Raw genomic sequence first — 19073 nt, forward strand, 5'->3', positions numbered from 1 at the left:
AAACCAGTAATGGGATTGCATCTGTTTTGTGTTTTTTTTTTACAAGCTTTTAGCAGGCGCTCCGTTTGGAAGCGTTCCCAGCAAAACTATTCCTGCAGGATACGTCGCATCCGCACAAGATCTGGACACCATCTGGTCACTCGGGGCAAGCCTGTCAACATCCTTTATTACTTTACCAATATTACACCCCAGTGAATTGCTTAAACGTCTAATTAAGCCAGTGCCTTGTTCTGACTTTCATTCTGTCTGCCATGCAGGGCTACCTCCAATATTCGGTAATGTTTTACGGTTACTATGGCAACGAGAGGAAGATTGGGAGGTCAGGCTATCGTCTGCCGCTGGCCTACTTTATGGTTGGGATGGCAGTGTTTGCCTACAGCTTCGTCATCCTCCTGAGAAAGTAAAAACTCTAAACTGCGCATCCTCCTACAATACTAACATGGATTTCTAGTTATTTGGAGTATTTTCTGCTGGTTTGCGATGTTTCTTTGACTTTCTGGTTGCCGCATTAACAGGGAAGTGGGGTGAAACCGGGGGTGGGGGGGGGAAGAAAACCTGGCAAGGCCGGGGACGCACTGAGGCCTTTCTGAGCTTAACAGCAGGACCTCGCTTTAAAAAAAATCCACTTCAGCCTCCTGCCTGACAACTGGCCCAATGGGCCGTGTGGTCAGCAGGTGGGACATTAAGTGAGTGACCGGGCCCTCAGCCGTCAGTACTGGATGGATTAAGGCAGGAGGTTATCATCGGGAGGCAGGTGGAGATGGTGTCAGCGGGGGAGCGGTGACAGCCAGGCGGTAGTGATCTTTAACACTTAGCTTGGCTGGTGAGATCCTCCTGCCTCAGATCTGCTGCTGGGAATCTCACTGCTCGGGATGCCCCACCGTTACTGAACTCCGGTGCCAACGTTGTCACCAGGTTGTGCCTTTTCAATGTTAATCAGGCCCCCACTTGTCATTTGGAGAAGCCTCAGCAATGGCCTGGTTTATGTTTGTTACATTTTAAATAGGTTGGGGTCAATTTGTTTGGATTAGTGGGGAGGGGGGCTTAAAATCGAGGCCCATGTGTCTGTTGCTTCTTCTGCTTGTTTTTCTATTTGGTCCCACCAGTTTTATTCATGTATCTGTTTGTTCACAAGACGTACAGATGGTTATCATCGGTGTTTACAAGACCTGAGTTCAGTTTATCCCCATTCGTATAAATGTCCTTCTCAGCTTTTTAGCCATTTTGCCGACAATGAAACAAATATTGTTACAAGATCAGGTTATAGCAAGGGGAAGAACCCATTTCATAATTGCCAATGCTCTCAACGAACAGAGCAGTGTTGTGTTTGCACTGTATTTGTGAGGCGCTGGCCCAGAAATTTGGCTACCCAGAGCCCATTTTTTGGATACTTTTGCGGCTTCCTAATCCTCCAATATGGCAAAAAGGAATTGCAGAGTCTTCATGCGCTAGAGATGCCCATCGTGTTAGGTCAGGAAATGATTGTGCTGTGTCTGGGCCTGAAGCAGGCATCAGGTTCTTTGTAAGTACAAACAAGGGGGGTGCTAAACCAGTTTGAGACCCTCCTCCTCCCAGTCTAAGGGCGGTTTGACCAGCTGAGGCACTTGGCATCTGCTGCTCTCCGAAACCAGGCCTTAAAGGAGGAACTGGCTGCACACCACGACCAACAAGATGAGATTTTAAAAGATTCTTGCTTGACTGTGGAGCCAGGAGGAGCAGAAATCCACATCCTGACCCCCCCAGATTCAAACCATGCCACCATTAACTCCATACCTGAACGCCCCTCTTCCTCACTCCTCTGTGGATGAACGGCCTAACCTCCCATTGCGTGGCACCAATGAGCTGTGAGTTGCTCTCCTCAGCTCACCTGCTTTTTGGAAACGAAGCCCAAGACCCAATACCACCAGCACCTCAGAGTTTAGTATCCAAGCGCATGTGCCGCATCCGAATTCCTTGTCTGTGAATGTGTCTGTGTCTGTTAAAATGCAGAGTAACCCCTTCATTGTTTTGTTGGTTAGAATGGCGAAGAATTCCCGGCTGAGCATGGCAAGCACTTCAGATGAGAACTACACTTTCTGCTGGAAGGTCTTCTGTGCCTGGGATTATCTGATCGGAAATCCAGAGGCTGCAGAGAGTAAAACAGCCGCAGTGATCAACAGTATCCGGGTAAGAGGCCGCTGACGACCCACCCCCCAGCTGCTAGAAATATGCCCGTACAATCACACAGCACAGGAAGAGGCCACTTGGCCCATCGTGCCTGTGCTGACTCTTTGGAAGAGCTTTGCAATGCTCTTTCCGCGGGCCACTGCAGAATTTTCCTTTTCAAGTATTCATCCAGGATTCCCCTTCGAAAGTTACTTCTGAACCTGCTTCCACTGCACTTTCAGGCAGAGCATTCCAGAGCACAACAACCCATTATGTAAAATATTTCCCCTCATCGCACCCCTCTGGTTTTCTTTTGCCATCACCTTAAACTCTGGTGACCAACCATCCTGCCACCTGCTTATTCACTCCGCAAAAATCCCTCATGTCATGTATATTAATCCAGTGCTCGTTTCATATGCATTCTAGTTTTCACATGAGTGTTGGTTGCTAACTGGTAAACACAAAACGTCCGTTATTTTTGCAGGAGGCGATTCTGGAGGAACAAGTGAAGAAGAAAGACAGAAGCTTGTAGGTGTTGGCCAAAGGGAAAATGCAAAAGCACAACTTTAACATAAAAATTATACCGTTTGTTACTCAATCGAAAATAACAGGTTTCACCTTATCGTTTTTCCAGGGCGATGGTAATAAGTTTAAGGATCCTTGCCAATATTCTGGTACTTCTCTCACTGGCTGGCAGTATTTACATCATTTACTTTGTTGTCGATCGCTCTCAAGAGTTAGAGCGCACCAAGGTTGAGTTGACGCTGTGGGAAAAGAATGAGGTATATGCTTGTCCTTGAAGGTGTTTGGCATTGAAACACCTGATACGTGAATGTACTCACACACTGACTGCTTTCTGTTTAGGTGAGTGTGGTTGTTTCACTCATCACCATGATTGCTCCCTCTGTGTTCGAACTTGTGGCTCAACTGGAGATGTTGCATCCCAGAACCACGCTGCGCTTCCAGCTTGCCAGGTATGAGCTTGTCTCCCTTCCCGTCTGTCACCCAGGTTTGGCATTCCTGAGAAAGGCTAAATGAGTTGCTTGCTGGCATTATTTAATCATTAATGTGTGGTAGGCACTGGGTGCCTCGTCTACATAAAATAAATGTGAAACTCTTATCCACCTAGTGCTGCTGTCAAGTGAGAGTGAGACCCTGTTAATTGTTTAAGGCACAATCTATCCTCTCAGAGCCAAGCCCCAAAGCCTAGAGACAGAAAGATATAGCACCTTCTGTAAAACTCACTGGTAACGGGGGGATATGGAGCTGAATAGTTCTATGAAATGTTGTAAATGTTGGCCCAGACCTTCCATCTCTGGATGGTTGGAGACCTGACATACCCCAGTAGATGTGGTACAGGACCCCTCGGAAGTTCCCACATAAAGATTCCATGGGAATCGCTCGGGAAGTTTGAACTTCCGATGGGCAATTCCCCTGCCCCCAGGGATCCTCCGAAAAGGTCTCCAACTCTGAGTTAGAGTCAGACACCGTGCGGTTCCGACTTACCTGAATAGTTACCCAGGTAATATTAGACAGGGAAAAGCCTATTTAACACCTGGGTAACTATACAACTAACCCCCCCAACCTCCCCCATTTCACCCCCAACTCCACCCCTGACCCCCATGACTCCCCTGACAGCCTTGACTCCCCCACTGACCCCCTCAACTGCCACTGAACTCTCCGACTTCCCCCCTCGAGCCCCAACTCTCCCTTGACCCAACCTGACTAGCCCCCTGACCAGACTTTGCCCCCAAACTGACCTGACCCCACCACCCATGACTACCCCCTGACCCGACCTATCTACCCCGCCCCCCCCCCCGACCCAGGCTGACTGACCCCAACTTGACCACTCCCGACCCACCTACTCACTTCACCCACCTGCCACCCTGCCCACCTCACCCACTTACTTTCTCCCCTGTGGTATCTCAAAGAAGCTTTGGGACATTTAAACTCATTCCCTCCCGGAATATGGCAGCTGGTGCTGTAAAAGAGGGAGCAGCTTCTGAGTGGATTCTCTGCGTTGTTCCCTCGGGGGGTTTGCTGGGCTGAGTCAGTTCTGCAGGATCCAACATTGGAAGATAAGCCAGAAAAATCGGAGGAAGATAAATGTGTATTTTTTTTTCCCTGATCAGAGTTGGAAATAGGGGATCCTGATCGGAAGATCTGGGCCACTATTAAAAATAAAGCGGGATCAAACATAGGGCAGTGATTTAAAAGACACCAAACTATCTAATATCGCATGTTGAGATTTGACTGTTTTCTTCCCTAAAGGATAAAACTTCTTAACGTTCCATAACAGCTGCAGATTTCACTGGAATTGCAATTTATTTTTACTGTTGGTGCTGGAAGAGCTCCCCAGCATTGGACTTGGGGGGGGTACCCCAATGATGCGCTGGGGAACCCCTCTGGGAAGTTCTCAGGTGAGAGTTTGCATGGCAATTGCCCAGAAGTGCACCCTTCCTCTGGACAATTGCATTGCGCTGGGAACCATCCGAAAATGCGAGTTAAATCACAAACTTCGGATGGTTTCACCAGAGTTATACCAATAGTTACCCAGAAAAAGTTAGAAGAATTAAAACCTCTTCTAACTTCTGGGTAACTGTTGTAAAGACCCAGTCCGACCCCATGGGACTCCCCCCACCACTGCCCCGACCTCTGACACCCCCCCACTCCGACCTCCGACACCCCCCTACCCCACTGACCTCCGAACCCCCCCAGACCTCCAACTGACCGCACCCCCCCCCCCCCCCCCCCCGGACTACCCCGGCCCTCCAGCCGACACCCCCACCCCACAAACCCTATGCACTTACCTTAGACACTGATCTTCTCCCTGGCCCTTTACACTTTCCTGCCCAATAGTAGCAAATGCTGTAAATAAGGGGGCGTGTCTGGACACTGGAGCTACATTGCGCTGGGGTCTGCGAGGAGTCTGTCGTTGCAGACCCCAAGCAGCTCCGGTGAACAGAAGTGGCGACGTAATTTTCAAGACCAGGTAAATAGGTATATATTTCTTCTAATTCCTGTGGGCCGGCACTTTCTGATGCTAGTGGGAGGTTATGGCCCCTGGTGTTACTGTTACTTTCATTTTGTTGAATGTTATCTCTGTCTGTAATGCAGGGTGTTGGTCCTATACTTGGGCAATCTCTACAGCTTAATCATCGCTCTGCTTGACAAAGTGAACAGTATGAGCATGACGGTAAGCATTTAAACTTAAGACAATGCCTTTGTATTTCCAGTGGAGGGGGCTAACTAAGGGAGCAGTGAGTTAACATTTTGACAATCACAGTGTCAAAGAGGTGCCAAGGTGAATGATAATTAGAGTAAATCCTCCCCACCCCTTCCTCACCACAGCTTTACACAGGAACAAAATTTTAGAAACTTCTCCCACATAACTAGAGCCCCTTCCTAATTCATTCCAGCGCAATTTGCTAGCCCTATTGGCGAGGGTTTAAACCATCTTTGGCAGGAGTATGGGAACCAAGAGCTGAGAGGAATACCAAGATGCACAGAATACTGGGAGAGAGATAACACTGGAGTAAAAATAGTAAGTTATTAAGCGGAATAAAAACAGAAAATGCTGGAAAAAACTCAGCAGGTCTGGCAGCATCTGTAGAGAGAGAAAAACAGAGTTAACGCTTTGAGTCCGTATGACTCTTCTTCAGAGCTGGAGAGAGACTCTTCAGCATCCAAGGATACTGAGGGAAGTAAGAGTGGAAATTGCAGAGGGACTGACCATAATTTTCCAGTCTTAGACTCAAGGTGGTGTCAGAGGACCGAAAAATTGCAAATGTTGCACACTTCTTCAAAAAAGGGTATAAAAACAAGCAACTACAGGCTAGTCAGTTTAACCTCGATGTTGGGGAAGCTTTTAGAAATGATAATTCGGGACAAAATTAATAGTCACTTGGGCAAATACAGGTTAATTAAGGAAAGGTAGGACAGATTTGTTAAGGACAAATCATATTTAACTAATTTGATTGAGTTTTCTGAAGAGGTAACGGAGGGTTGATAAGGGTAATGTTGTTGATGTGGCTCAAATGGACTTCCAAAAGGCATTTGATAAAGTGCCGCACAACAGACTTGGGAGCAAAGTTATTGTTCATGGAATAAAAGGGACAGTAGAAATAAGGATACAAAATTGGCGGTGGTTGACAGGACCCTCAACCATGTCCGGCCCATCTCCCGCGCATCCACCCTCACACCTTCCTCTCCCTCCCAGAAACATGATAGGGTCCCCCTTGTCCTCACTTATCACCCCACCAGCCTCCGCATTCAAAGGATCATCCTCTGCCATTTCTGCCAACTCCAGCATGATGCCACCACCAAACACATCTTCCCTTAACCCTATTGGCGGCATTCCGCAGGGATCGGTCCCTCCGGGACACTCTGGTCCACTTCTCCATCACCCCCTACACCTCAACCCCCTCCCACGGCACCTTCCCATGCAACCGCAGAAGGTGTAACACCTGCCCCTTCACTTCCCCTCTCCTCACCGTCCAAGGGCCCAAACACTCCTTTCAAGTGAAGCAGCATTTCACTTGCACTTCCCTCAATTTAGTCTACTGCATTCATTGCTCCCAATGCGGTTTCCTCTACATTGGAGAGACCAAACGCAGACTGGGTGACCACTTTACAGAACACCTGCGGTCTGTCCGCAAGAAAGAACCAAACCTCCCTGTCGCTTGCCATTTTAACACTCCACCCTGCTCTTTTGCCCACATGTCCATCCTTGGCTTGCTGCATTGTTCCAGTGAAGCTCAACGCAAACTGGAGGAACAGCACCTCATCTTCCGACTAGGCACTTTACAGCCTTCCGGACTGAATATTGAGTTCAACAATTTTCATGAACTCTCTCCTCCATCCCCACCCCCTTTCTGATTCCACCCTTTTTTTCCCAATAATTTATATAGATTTTTCTTTTCCCAACTATTTCCATTATTTTTAAATGTATTTCCATCCATTGTTTTATCTCTACCTTTTAGCCTTTTTCGATTCTTTCACCCCACCCCACCCCCACTAGGGCTATCTGTACCTTGCTTGTCCTGCTTTCTATCCTTAATTAGCACATTCCTTAGATAATATCACCACCTTCAACACCTCTTTGTCCTTTTGTCTGTGACATCTTTTGGTTATCTCCACCTATCACTGGCCCTCTATCCAGCTCTACCTGTCCCACCCCGTCCCCCCACCGAGGTGTGTGTCTCTGTGTTGGTGGAGGGTGTGGGTGAGCGCTGTGACGAGACTTCAGGGAGGGTGTCTGTGGATTCCTGTGAGCTTGATTGGGGGCCCTGGGTCCTGGACTCTGTCGGCTTTTTCCCAGATGTGCCTGCGAAAGCAAGGGGAGATAATTAGTGCATGGCAGTGGCCTGTGAAACAGGACACATCACTCACAGCATGGTTATCTGATGGATGTTACACTGATGGACCCTCACTTGGTAGAGCAGCACCGACCTCACCGTCAGCACAGGAATGGTCTAGATCCTCGCCGGCCAGCTGGATGGCTGTATTCTTAAAGTCCGTGAGGACCTTGATTTCAGACATTCCTCCATCGGTCTGTGACCTCTCCCTCTTGTTGTGTGCCAGCTTGTCCTGTACGAATAGAGATGGGGAGAGTGTAAGCAGGATGCCTGCCAGGCCAGATGATAAGTATGCCTGGCATGTGTGGGTGGTGAATGGTCCCATGGACGGGTTGAGGACAATGAAGGTGAGTGTGGGAGAGTGAATGGTGATGCCCCTTGAACTGGCAGTGAGTGAGATCCCTGTGGATGTGTGATGGGCTTATGAGTGTGTGAGGTTGAGAGTGATGAGAAGAGTAACTTACCCTGGCAGAATGGAAGTGATCATTCACTGGGTGGCTGTCCTCTTCTGAAGGGCATTGGCGCTGACTACTGCTGGCACTGCCCCCCAACCCAGATTAGTGATGTTGCTGTCCATCTGATGGCCAGAGCTGGGGTAGAGGACATCACGGGGAGCCTCTGGCCTGTCCAAAAGGCGCTGGACAGACATGTCATTAAACCTGGGGGCTGCAGTCCTCTTGCCTTGTGGGGCCATGTATTCCGCGCAGCAGTCAGGGGCTGGAAGCACTGAGATGTGCGCGCGCGGCTAGACTTTAAATATGGCGCCCGGCATGATGAAGTGGCGAGGTGATGGCGGACGGGCGAATGAGAGCCCGCCCACCATGGAAACAGCATGTTTCCCAGGAATGCATCATTAATGCAGCGGATTTGGGACGATACGGTATGGAAAGCCGCCATTGCAGCCAATGGGTTAAAGGTCGTTTTACCCGCCCGCTACAGCACTTAGCGCAAATCTGGGACAATTCTGCCCTATGCATCTGATGCCAATGACATTTCAAAATGCCGACCACCTACACCCACAGTTCACTTTATACCCAGTGTATAAGTCAACCCCGGATCTTGGAGGAATTTTTTGAGGCTTCAAAGATCAACTTATATGCTGAAATAGTATCTGTTTTTTAATGACGTTGGTTGAGGGATAAATATTGGCCTGGGCACTGGGGAGAACTCTGTCGTGGTCTCTTATGGTCCGCTGCCACTATATATGTTGAGGGTCTTGATGTAGACTTCAAGGGATCTGTCTCTATGCTATCCATGCTGAGCAAGATATTGGGCAGGATTTTCGGGTCGTCAGGCGGGCCCAGGAGTGGCCGGGAAATGGCCAATTAACGGCCATCTAGCATGAAACGCGCGCTGACAGGCTCAGCGCTGCCGAGGTGGGGGGCGGGAGGGGAACGAGTCAGCTCGGGTGCGGGGGAGGGCGCAATGAAAGCTCCCTGAAGGCAGAGAGCTGTCTCGGGGAGCTGGAGCATTTTAAAATCAGAAATAAAGATTTGGAAAATCTGAAAAAAATGTTCCCACATAGAACTCACTCACATGAACATAAACTTAATAAAAATTATGTCAAAACATTTTTTTTTAAAATCCCACCCGTGGATGAGGCTTCCTCAAAAATGCAAAGGCCGCCTGGCCGATTCGCCCACCCATCAACCATAAGGTTGGACGGGCAGCGAAAAATCTCTTAATTAATACTTTAATGGCCTTACTAGGCCTCTTAATTGTCGTCGGACACGTTGCCGACTCTCACATGCGCCCACCGACTGAAATATCGCACGTGTGCGCAATGACGTTGGGACGCTTGTCCGTCGCCATCACGCATTACTTTATGCCCAATCAGGTCGGGCCCATTGAGACTGATTAGGGTTCTAGATGAAAACAATTAGATGAATCTAATTACTTGCAATAACTATATACAGCTCTGCACAGGCCTTGATCTAGCCTGGATCCTAACAGTTACATAGGCTGTTTACCTGACTATGTGCCTGATTCACAAAAGTATACATGAAGTCTCACTGATACAGAGTCACAGACAGTACTGAACATCTAACATGGAGGCTGTACCTTTTCTCCTCCAACCTTACAAACGGTGATGTCATAGTGACGTCACTATGCAGCTTCTAAAGATCTATGTCATTGGCTTCATTGGCAAAGTATACAATATCACAACAAACTCCTTCTTCAAGATAGTTTCATAGGATCTTCCACATGCATCTGAGGGAGCAAACAGGACCTGGTTTAGCTTCTCATCCAAAACTTGGCACCCAAGACAGTGTGGCACACCCTCAGCACTGCACTAGTGTGTCAGCTTCGATGTTTTTTCAAGTCTCTTAAAAGGGCTTGAACCAATGACCTTCTGATGTAAAGGCAAGAGCACTACCAACTTGAGTTCATTGGCTGTAAAGTGCGGGACATCCTATGTTTATGAAAGATGTAACATAAATGAAGCTCATTGTTTTCCTTTTCTGATACAGTCCATCAAGGCTCCACATAATTTTATACGCCTCAGTTATGTCTCCCCTCAGCCTCTCAGCTCCAAAGAAAACAACCCCAGACTATCCGTTCTTCCTCGTATCTAAAATTCTCTGTTCCTGGCAACATCCTTGTAACTCTCCTCTGTATGGCCTTTAGTGTAATCACATCCTTCCTGTAACATGATGACCAGAACTATACACTAGCTGTGGTCTAATTTGTGTTTTATACAGTTCCAGCATAATATCCCCGCTTGTCACCTACCCTGCCGCTTGCAAATTCTCCCCCCACTCCCAACTATGGCACCCGATTTTATGCCTTTGGAGGTGGGTAGAACATTCCGGCCTATCATTCCACTGTTTTCTGCAGTATTGAACCCTCAGTATCTGACATAAGCTTCTTTTGCCTTATCCTACTTTTTGACATCCAGAGGAATCTTGATTTGGGAGTCCCATCCTCCTTCTTTGTGAGAATATATTTGTACTGGACTCTCTTTAGCTCCTCTTTGAATACCTCCCACTGCTCTGACACTGATTCATCTTCAGCTGTTTCCAGTCTATGATTGCCATGATTGAGATGAGAGTGACTGCCCCTGACATCAAGGCAGTATTTAACTGAGTGTGGCATCAAGGAGCCCTAGCAAAACTGGAGTCAATGGGAATCAGGGGGAAAACTCTCCACTGGTTGGAATCATACCTAGCACAAAGGAAGATGGTTGTGGTTGTTGGAAGTCAGTCATCTCAGCTTCAGTTCCTCAGGATAGTGTCCTAGGCTCAACCATCTTCAGCTGCTTCATCAATGACCTTCCTTCCATCATAAGGTCAGAAGTGGGGATGTCCGCTGATGATTGCACAATGTTCAGCACCATTCGCAACTCCTCAGATACTGAAGCAGTCCATGTCCAAATGCAGCAAGACCTGGACAATATCCAGGCTAGGGCTGACAAGTGGCAAGTAACATTCACGTCACACAAGTGTCAGGCAATAACCATCTCCAACAAGAGAAAATTCAACAATCGCCCCTTGATGTTCAATGGCATTACCATCACTGAATCCCCTACTATCAACATCCTGGGGGTTACCATTGACCAGAAACTGAACTGGACCAGCCATATAAATACTGTGGCTACAAGAGCAGGTCAGAGGCTAGGAATCGTGCAATGAGTAACTCACCTCCTGATTCCCTATAGCCTGTCCACCATCTACAAGGCACAAGTCAGGAGTGTGATGGAATACTTTCCACTTGCCTGGATGAGTGAAGTTCCCACAACACTGAAGAAGCTGGACACCATCCAGGACAAAGCAGTCTGCTTGATTGGCACCACATCCACAAACATTCACTCCCCCAACCACCGACGCACAGTAACAACAGTGTGTACCATCTACAAGATGCACTGCAGGAATTCACCAAGGCTCCTTAGACAGCACCTTCCAAACCCACGACCGCTACCATCTAGAAGGACAAGGGCAGCAGATAGATGGGAACACCAGCACCTGGAAGTTCCCCTCCAAGTCACTCACCATCCTGACTTGGAAATATATCGCCGTTCCTTCACTGTCACTGGGTCAAAATCCTGGAACTCCCTTCCTAACAGCACTGTGGGTGTACCTACACCACATGGACTGCAGCGGTTCAAGAAGGCAACTCACCGCCACCTTCTCCAGGGCAACTAGGGATGGGCAATAAATGCTGGCCCAGCCAGTGACCCCCACATCACGTGAATAAATAAAGGAAATCACATCACAGCTTTCTAACATTGTCCTTTCCCCGGTTAAAAACTTTTGTTCTTGTTCTACCCTTGTCCTTCTCTGTAAATACACTACTCTAACTGAATTATGCTCATTACCAAAATGTTCTCCCACTGATACCCCTTTCACTTCACCAGCTTCATTTCCTAAAAATAAGGCTACTATTGCCCCTTCACCTGTTGGGTTTGCCACATGCTGGCTAAGCAAGTTTGTCTGAATGCATTTGAAGAATTCTGCATCCTTTATATATTTTACTTTGATTTTATCCAGTTATAATCTGGGTCATTGAAATATCTCATTATTACTGACCTGTTCCTGCACTTTGCAGTAATTTGCTTACACCTTTGTTCTCGCTCCGTCGGACTATTTGCAGGTTTATCGTACACTTCTAGCAAAATAAGCCTGCCTGCCCATTTTTCGTTCCTCAGTTCAACCCACATGACCTCATTTGATGCTCCTTCTAGAAGAATACTCCGTCTCGATCCTTTCTTTAACCAACGTTACGACCACCCCCTCCTTTTTTTTTGACCCTCCCTTTATTGTGTCGGAAAGCCCAGTAACTGGGAATGTTGAGCTGCCATTCCTGCTCTTCTTTCAGCCAAGGTTCAGTAAAGCTGTCTTTCTTTTCGATGAGGTGTTAAACTAAGGCCCAAATTTCCCTCTTAGCTGAACACAATAGATCCCATGGGCTGGATTTTACACTCCCCACTGGCGGGTGTGAAGGTGGGTGGGGCTGGTCAAATCCAGCGGGTGGCCTTCCCACCATCAACCTCTCCCGCCCCCCGACCTGTCCAAAATTGTACAACGGAGGCGTTAGGCCTGCCCTTGAGCCTATTGAGGCACTTAAATGGCCAATTAATGACCGCTCAAGGACCACACCCCGTCCTCGCCAGTATTTTTACCCACAGTGGGGAAGGCCCACGTCAAGTGAGAAGTCTGGCAGCTTTAGCTGTACAGGCTGGTGTTGGGCAAGTGGGAGGAGGGAACCTCCTTTGCAGGTCCCCTGGACCACTGGAGGCACAACCCCCCTCCCCCAAAGGTCTTACCCCCTCTCCCCCTCACCACCCCCAACTTTAACCTTGCCTCTTGAACCCAACTCCCTCACCCCAGACTAACCTGGGCACCTTGGCTTTATGGGACTGTCTATAGTCGTAGCAGTGGCCACCACTCCGGGCTGGCGTTGCTGGGACTGCAGAGCTGGTGGTCATCTGACTGGCTGGCAGCTCCCTAAGACGGGCCCTTCCTAAGAAAGGGGTGGAAGTCTCACCTTAAAACGATTTAATGTTTCTCCCGGCATTAAATTGCTGAGGGGCAGCCGTTGGGATCGTGGGCAGGCTTGCTACCGGAGTGGGAAACGGGGACCGCGGTGCCCTGTAAATCCAGCCCATGGTAATATTCAGAAAAACGTAGGAGTTTTCTCCCCAGAATATCGGCCAATATTCCTGCTTTAACCAACCCCATTATAACAGCTTCTCCGGATTGCTTCCTGTGTGTAACCTCGCTTCCTGCAGATTAGCTGCTGTGTTTTCTACCTACAACCGTGGCTGCACTTCAATAGTACAGTGCCTGTAAAGTGCTTTGAGATGACCTGGTGCTAAAAGGCGCTATACAAATGCAAGCCCTTCCTTTTGTCTTAAAATTGGTTGAAGTGATTGAAATCTAAACTAAAAGGAAATCTGACAGATTAAGCAGTTGCTGAGCTATAACACAGCCTGAACTATTAATAGAGTTTGAAATCGCACAAAAGAAATGGAGTAATGTTTATTCCGTGATTGGAAAATCATTGTGTTGTGCCTGAACCATTTTCTGCAGGATAACTCCAATGATACAGGCACTTCGTTTTTGGCAACCAGAGCTCTCCCTGAGGAGGAAAGCCTCTCGACTATCGTACCGGAGATTAGGCTAAGGCCGCACAGCTCATTCAGCTCAGAGGACAACAAAACAAAACCTTTAACCAAGTTTAATAAGACAGCTTTGTTCGACTACAACATCCTGTCTCAGCAAGATCAGTGTTGGGAAACCTATGTTGGACAGGTTTGTGACTGTATATCTGCATTAAGGCGGGTTCTTTGTAGTTTTACATATTGTTGCTTCTGCGTTAGAATAGCAAGGCGCCTCAACAAACAATGAGCACTGAGATTGCTTTTGGGACTGAAACTGGTTGGATGTATCCCTAGAAGTTTCATCACATGACTTCCGGCCACAAACTGCCCCTCCCCCATAACAGGAAGGGGGACAGGTGTGTAGCCCACCACCTTCCCACCCACCCCCAAACCTGGCCCCATAACATGGTAGGTGGACGGGCGCCGACATCAGCAGCCTGCCCGCCATTTTGAAATAAGTAGTTAATAGGCGACTGAGCTTGTTACTGAGACAATTGGACTACATGTTACGCTGCCCACACCATAATATGGTTGGCACAAGCACGCAGCTGGGAGTGAGAGGGCCTTTTTTTTTAACTTTGTGGAAACAGAGGGAAGGAAATGTGGGGCACTTCATTGGCGGGGGGGAATCCCCTATCAGATTGGCCCAGCAGCTTAAGGGCGGGACTTCCTCCCACTGAGGCCCCACTCTCTGCTTGTTTAGGCCACCAGAAGCACATTATCACTACAGGGTGGCTACAGTTCCAGAGACTCACGACCCTCAGAGAGGAAAAATTTCGCCTCATCTCTGTCCTAAATGGGCGACCCCCTAATTTTCAAACAGTGACCCCTAGTTCTAGATTCTCCCACAAGAGGAAACATCCTCTCCACATCCACCCTGTCAAGTCCCCTCAGGATCTTATATGTTTCAATCAAGCTGTCTCTTACTCTTCTAAACTCCAGTGGGTATAAGACTAGCCTGTCCATCCTTCCCTCAAAAGACAACCAGCCCATTACTGGTACTAATTTAATAAACCTTCTTTGAACTGCTTCTAATGTATTTACATCTTTCCTTAAATGAGACCAATACTGTACACAGTACTCCAGATGTGGTCTCACCAGTGTCCTGTATAACTGAAGCATAACCTCCCTACTTTTGTATTCAATTCCCCTCACAATAAATGATAACATTCTATTAGCTTTGCTAATTACCTGCTGTACCTGCATGCCAACATTTTGTGATTTATGCACTAGGACAACCAGATCCCTCTGCATGTTAGAGCTCTGCAATCTCTCACCATTTAGATAATATGCCTTTTTTTATTCGTCCTGCCAAAATGGACAATTTCACATTTTCCCACATTATATTCCATTTGCCAGGTCTTTGCCCACTCACGTGACCTATCTACATCCCTTTGTAGCCTCTTTACGTCCTCTCCACAACTTACTTTCCTACCTGTCTTTGTGCCATCAGCAAATTTAGCAACCATACATCTGTCCTTTCATCCAAAACGTTGATATAAATTGTGAAAAGTTGAGCCCTCAGCACTGATTCCTGTGCCACAACACTCATCGCATCTTGCCAACTAGAAAATGAGCCATTTATGCCGACTCTCTGTTTCCTGTTAGCCAGCCAATCTTCTATCTATGCCAATATGTTACCCCCTACCCCATGAGCTTTTATTTTCCGCAATAACCTTTGATGTGGCATCTTATGAAATGCCCTCTGGAAATCTAAGTACAGTACATCCACAGGTTCTCCTTTATCCACAGCACATGTTACTTCTTCAAAGAACTCCAATAAGTTGGTTAAACATGATTTCCCTTTCACAAAGCTGTTACAGGCTGAGTGTCCTGAAAGACAGGCTGTAGCATAACAGCAAAAAAGGTCACCATACAGCTAATTGATTTCATCCTTGTGGCCAGCTATTCATGTAAACCATTGTTCATATATACATCACAAGTTAAATAAAGGACAATTTCTATCTTCAGGAAATGCTGAAGCTGTCAATTATTGACATGCTTTTCACCGTGGGTAGCATCCTGCTCATCGATTTCATCCGGGGACTATTCGTGCGATACTTGAGTGATTGTTGGTGCTGGGATCTGGAGAGTAAATTTGTAAGTACTGCGCAGATTTAAATTTTGCACCATTTTCACTATATATTTACAGCAGGCCTCATGCCCCTCTCTGTCCCCCCACCCCCACCGGAGCCAGTTTTCAAAATTCCAAACAAATAGGTGAGTTTCAATGGAAAATTCTGCAATGGAGCTGCTTCTCCAATCACAGGTCGTTTCTCTCCCACGTTTGCTGCTGATAGCCTTTCAGCAGCCAATGAGGGAGAGAAACAGTCTCTGATTGGAGGAGCAGTGAACGCCGGTGTTGGCGAGTGCGCTGAGAGTTGCCAGGCTGAGGGAAGCGAATGTATGGCGGGGCTGCAGCCCAGGGAACCAAGTAATGGTGGGGCTGGAGTCCGGGGAGCCAAGTAATGGTGGGACTGGAGTCCGGGGAGCCAAGTAACGGTGGGACTGGAGTCCGGGGAGCCAAGTAATGGTGGGACTGGAGTCCGGGGAGCCAAGTAACGGTGGGACTGGAGTCCGGGGAGCCAGGTGCATCGGGCCTGTGGAGAACAAAGTTTTGGGTGTCTGGGAGGAGATGGTTCCATGGTGAGTATGTGGGAATGAGTGTATGGGGAGGGCGGGGGGGTAAGTGAGTGTGTCAGTGAGTATGTAGGGGGAGTGAGTGTGTCCCTGTGAGTGTGTCCCTGTGAGTGTGTGTCTGTGAGTGTGTGTCTGTGAGTGTGTCCCTGTGAGCGTGTGTCTGTGAGTGTGTGTCTGTGAGTGTGTGTCTGTGAGCGTCTGTCTGTGAGTGTGTGTCTGAGTGTGTGTCTGTGAGTGTGTGTCAGTGAGTATGTAGGGGGAGTGAGTGTGTCCCTGTGAGTGTGTCCCTGTGAGTGTGTGTCTGTGAGTGTGTGTCTGTGAGTGTGTGTCTGTGAGTGTGTGTCTGTGAGCGTCTGTCTGTGAGTGTGTGTCTGAGTGTGTGTCTGTGAGTGTGTGTCAGTGAGTATGTAGGGGGAGTGAGTGTGTCCCTGTGAGTGTGTGTCTGTGAGCATGTGTCTGTGAGCGTGTGTCTGTGAGTGTGTGTCTGTGAATGTGTTGGGAGGACATAAGGAGGTTGCGGACGGATACAGATAAGTTGAGTGAGTGGACAAAAATCTGGCAGATGGAGTGTAATATAGGAGAATGTGAAGTTGTTCACTTTGGCAGGAAGAATACAAAAGCAGAGTATTACTTAAATGGAGAACGACTGCAGAATTGCGAGGTGCAGAGGGATCTGGGTGTTCTAGTGCATGAATCATAATAAGTTATTATGCAGATACAGCAAGTAATTAAGAAGGCTAATGGAACGCTATCCTTTATTACGAGAGGAACTGAACATAAAAGTAAGGATATTATGCTTCAGTTACACAGGGCATTGGTGAGACCACATCTCGAATACTTTGTGCAGTCATAGTCTCCTTATTTAAGGAAGGATGTAAATACATTGGAGGCTGTTCAGAGGATGTTGACTAGATTGATACCTGGAATGAGAGGGTTGTTTTATGAGGAAAGGTTAAACAGACTGGACTTGTTTCCACTGGAGTTCAGAAGAGTGAGGGTGACTTGATTGAAGTATATAAGATCCTGAATGGTATTGACAAGATGGACGTGGAAAGGATGTTTCCTCTTGTGGATGGGTAGGAACGAGGGGGCACTGTTTTAAAATTAGGGGTTGCCCTTTTAAGACAGAGATGAGGAGAATTTTTTTCTCTCAGAGGGTTGTGTGACTTTGGAACTCTCTGCCTTAAATGGCAGTGGAGATGGGGCCATTGAATATTTTTAAGGCAGAAGTAGATAGATTCTTGTTAGGCAAGGGAATCAAAGGTTTTTGGGGGTAGATGAGAATGTGCAATTTAAAACACACAGATCAGCCATGATCTTGTTGAATGGTGGAGCAGGCTCGAGGGGCTGAATGGCCTACTTCTACTCCTATTTCATATGTCTGTATGCGTGAGAGAGTGTGTCTGTGAGTGTGTGGGTGAATGAGAGAGGGTGAGTGTGTGAGTGTCTGAGGGAGTGAGAGATGGTGTCTGTGAGTGTCTGAGGGAGTGAGAGAGGGTGTCTGTGAGTGTCTGAGGGAGTGAGAGAGGATGTCTGTGAGTGTCTGAGGGAGTGAGAGAGGGTGTCTGTGAGTGTCTGAGGGAGTGAGAGAGGGTGTCTGTGAGTGTCTGAGGGAGTGAGAGAGGGTGTCTGTGAGTGTCTGAGGGAGTGAGAGAGGGTGTCTGTGAGTGTCTGAGGGAGTGAGAGTGGGTGTCTGTGAGTGTCTGAGGGAGTGAGACAGGGTGTCTGTGAGTGTCTGAGGGAGTGAGAGAGGGTGTCTGTGAGTGTCTGAGGGAGTGAGAGTGGGTGTCTGTGAGTGTGTGGGGGAGAGAGAGAGTGTGTATGTGAGTGTGAGGGGGAGTGAGAGGGTGTCTGTGAGTGTGTGGGGGAGAGAGAGAGTGTGTCTGTGAGTGTGTGGATTTAGTGAGAGGGTGTCTGTGAGTGTGTGGGGGAGTGAGAGATTGTGTCTGTGAGTGTGTGGGGGAGTGAGAGATTGTGTCTGTGAGTGTGTGGGTGAGGGAGAGTGTGTCTGTGTGTGTGGGGGAGGCAGTACAAGAGACTGAGGGACTGAGTATGCGGAGGGAGAGGGTTGGAGTGTGAGTCTGTCTTGTGTACACACACACACACGGTGAGGGTGAGGGAATGAATTACCCCAAGTCTGACCCTCACACTCTGATTATTTTTATTAATTAGTATTGTTTAGATTAACACATTATTATTATGACATTGCTGTACTTTTGTTTCTTCCTTTAAGACCTCAACCTGTTTTTTGAAATTCAGTCTATTCTTGTGCCAAACCTTATCTTTCCGAAAGTTGCACATTAGCCCCTTGAGTGAGAAAAATATGCAAATGTAGCCCCTGCCCGAACCCAAACAGAAAGGTTGGACAAGCCTGGTTTACAACATGTTCTCAGTTTTTATTTCAAATCTCTTGCAGCCAGAGTACGGAGAATTCAAGATTGCGGAGAATGTCTTGCATCTCATATACAATCAGGGAATGATATGGTAGGTAGCACGACTCATACAAAGGTCAGCTGTTTCTCATGGGTGAATAGAATAAATCAAAATGCATTAAAACCAAAACATCAGGATGGTAGGAGGCCATTCTGCCCCTCAAGCCTGTTCCCCCGCTCAATCTGTATCCAAAATAATGGGAGGTCGGGATATTTCCTCTCTACCAATTGCAATCCAAAAATTATAATTAATTTGAGATATTGGCCAGATTTGCACTAAGTGCGGTAGTGGGCAGGAAAAAAGGTGTTTTACCCGCTGGCCGCAATAGCAGCTTCTCACACTGTAATATCCCAATCCCGCTGCATTAATGATGCATTCTCAGGAAACACATTGTTTCC

The 19073-nt window shown here is 47.7% G+C and overlaps 1 protein-coding gene across 1 annotated transcript in view; it reads left to right on the plus strand.

The window, feature by feature from the left end:
* Positions 1-19073, plus strand: part of tmc3 (transmembrane channel like 3) — an 81512-nt gene that overhangs the window by 35523 nt on the left and 26916 nt on the right. Inside the window, exons 6-15 of the mRNA XM_078530452.1 lie at positions 47-145; positions 258-400; positions 2019-2166; positions 2630-2673; positions 2780-2927; positions 3010-3119; positions 5263-5341; positions 13532-13753; positions 15574-15702; positions 18659-18726. Of these exons, the coding sequence (XP_078386578.1) occupies positions 47-145; positions 258-400; positions 2019-2166; positions 2630-2673; positions 2780-2927; positions 3010-3119; positions 5263-5341; positions 13532-13753; positions 15574-15702; positions 18659-18726 (1190 nt within the window). The remainder of the gene's footprint in view (positions 1-46; positions 146-257; positions 401-2018; positions 2167-2629; positions 2674-2779; positions 2928-3009; positions 3120-5262; positions 5342-13531; positions 13754-15573; positions 15703-18658; positions 18727-19073) is intronic.

This window comes from Cetorhinus maximus, chromosome 26 (genome assembly GCF_964194155.1).
Source record: "Cetorhinus maximus chromosome 26, sCetMax3.hap1.1, whole genome shotgun sequence".
Taxonomy (NCBI): domain Eukaryota; kingdom Metazoa; phylum Chordata; class Chondrichthyes; order Lamniformes; family Cetorhinidae; genus Cetorhinus; species Cetorhinus maximus.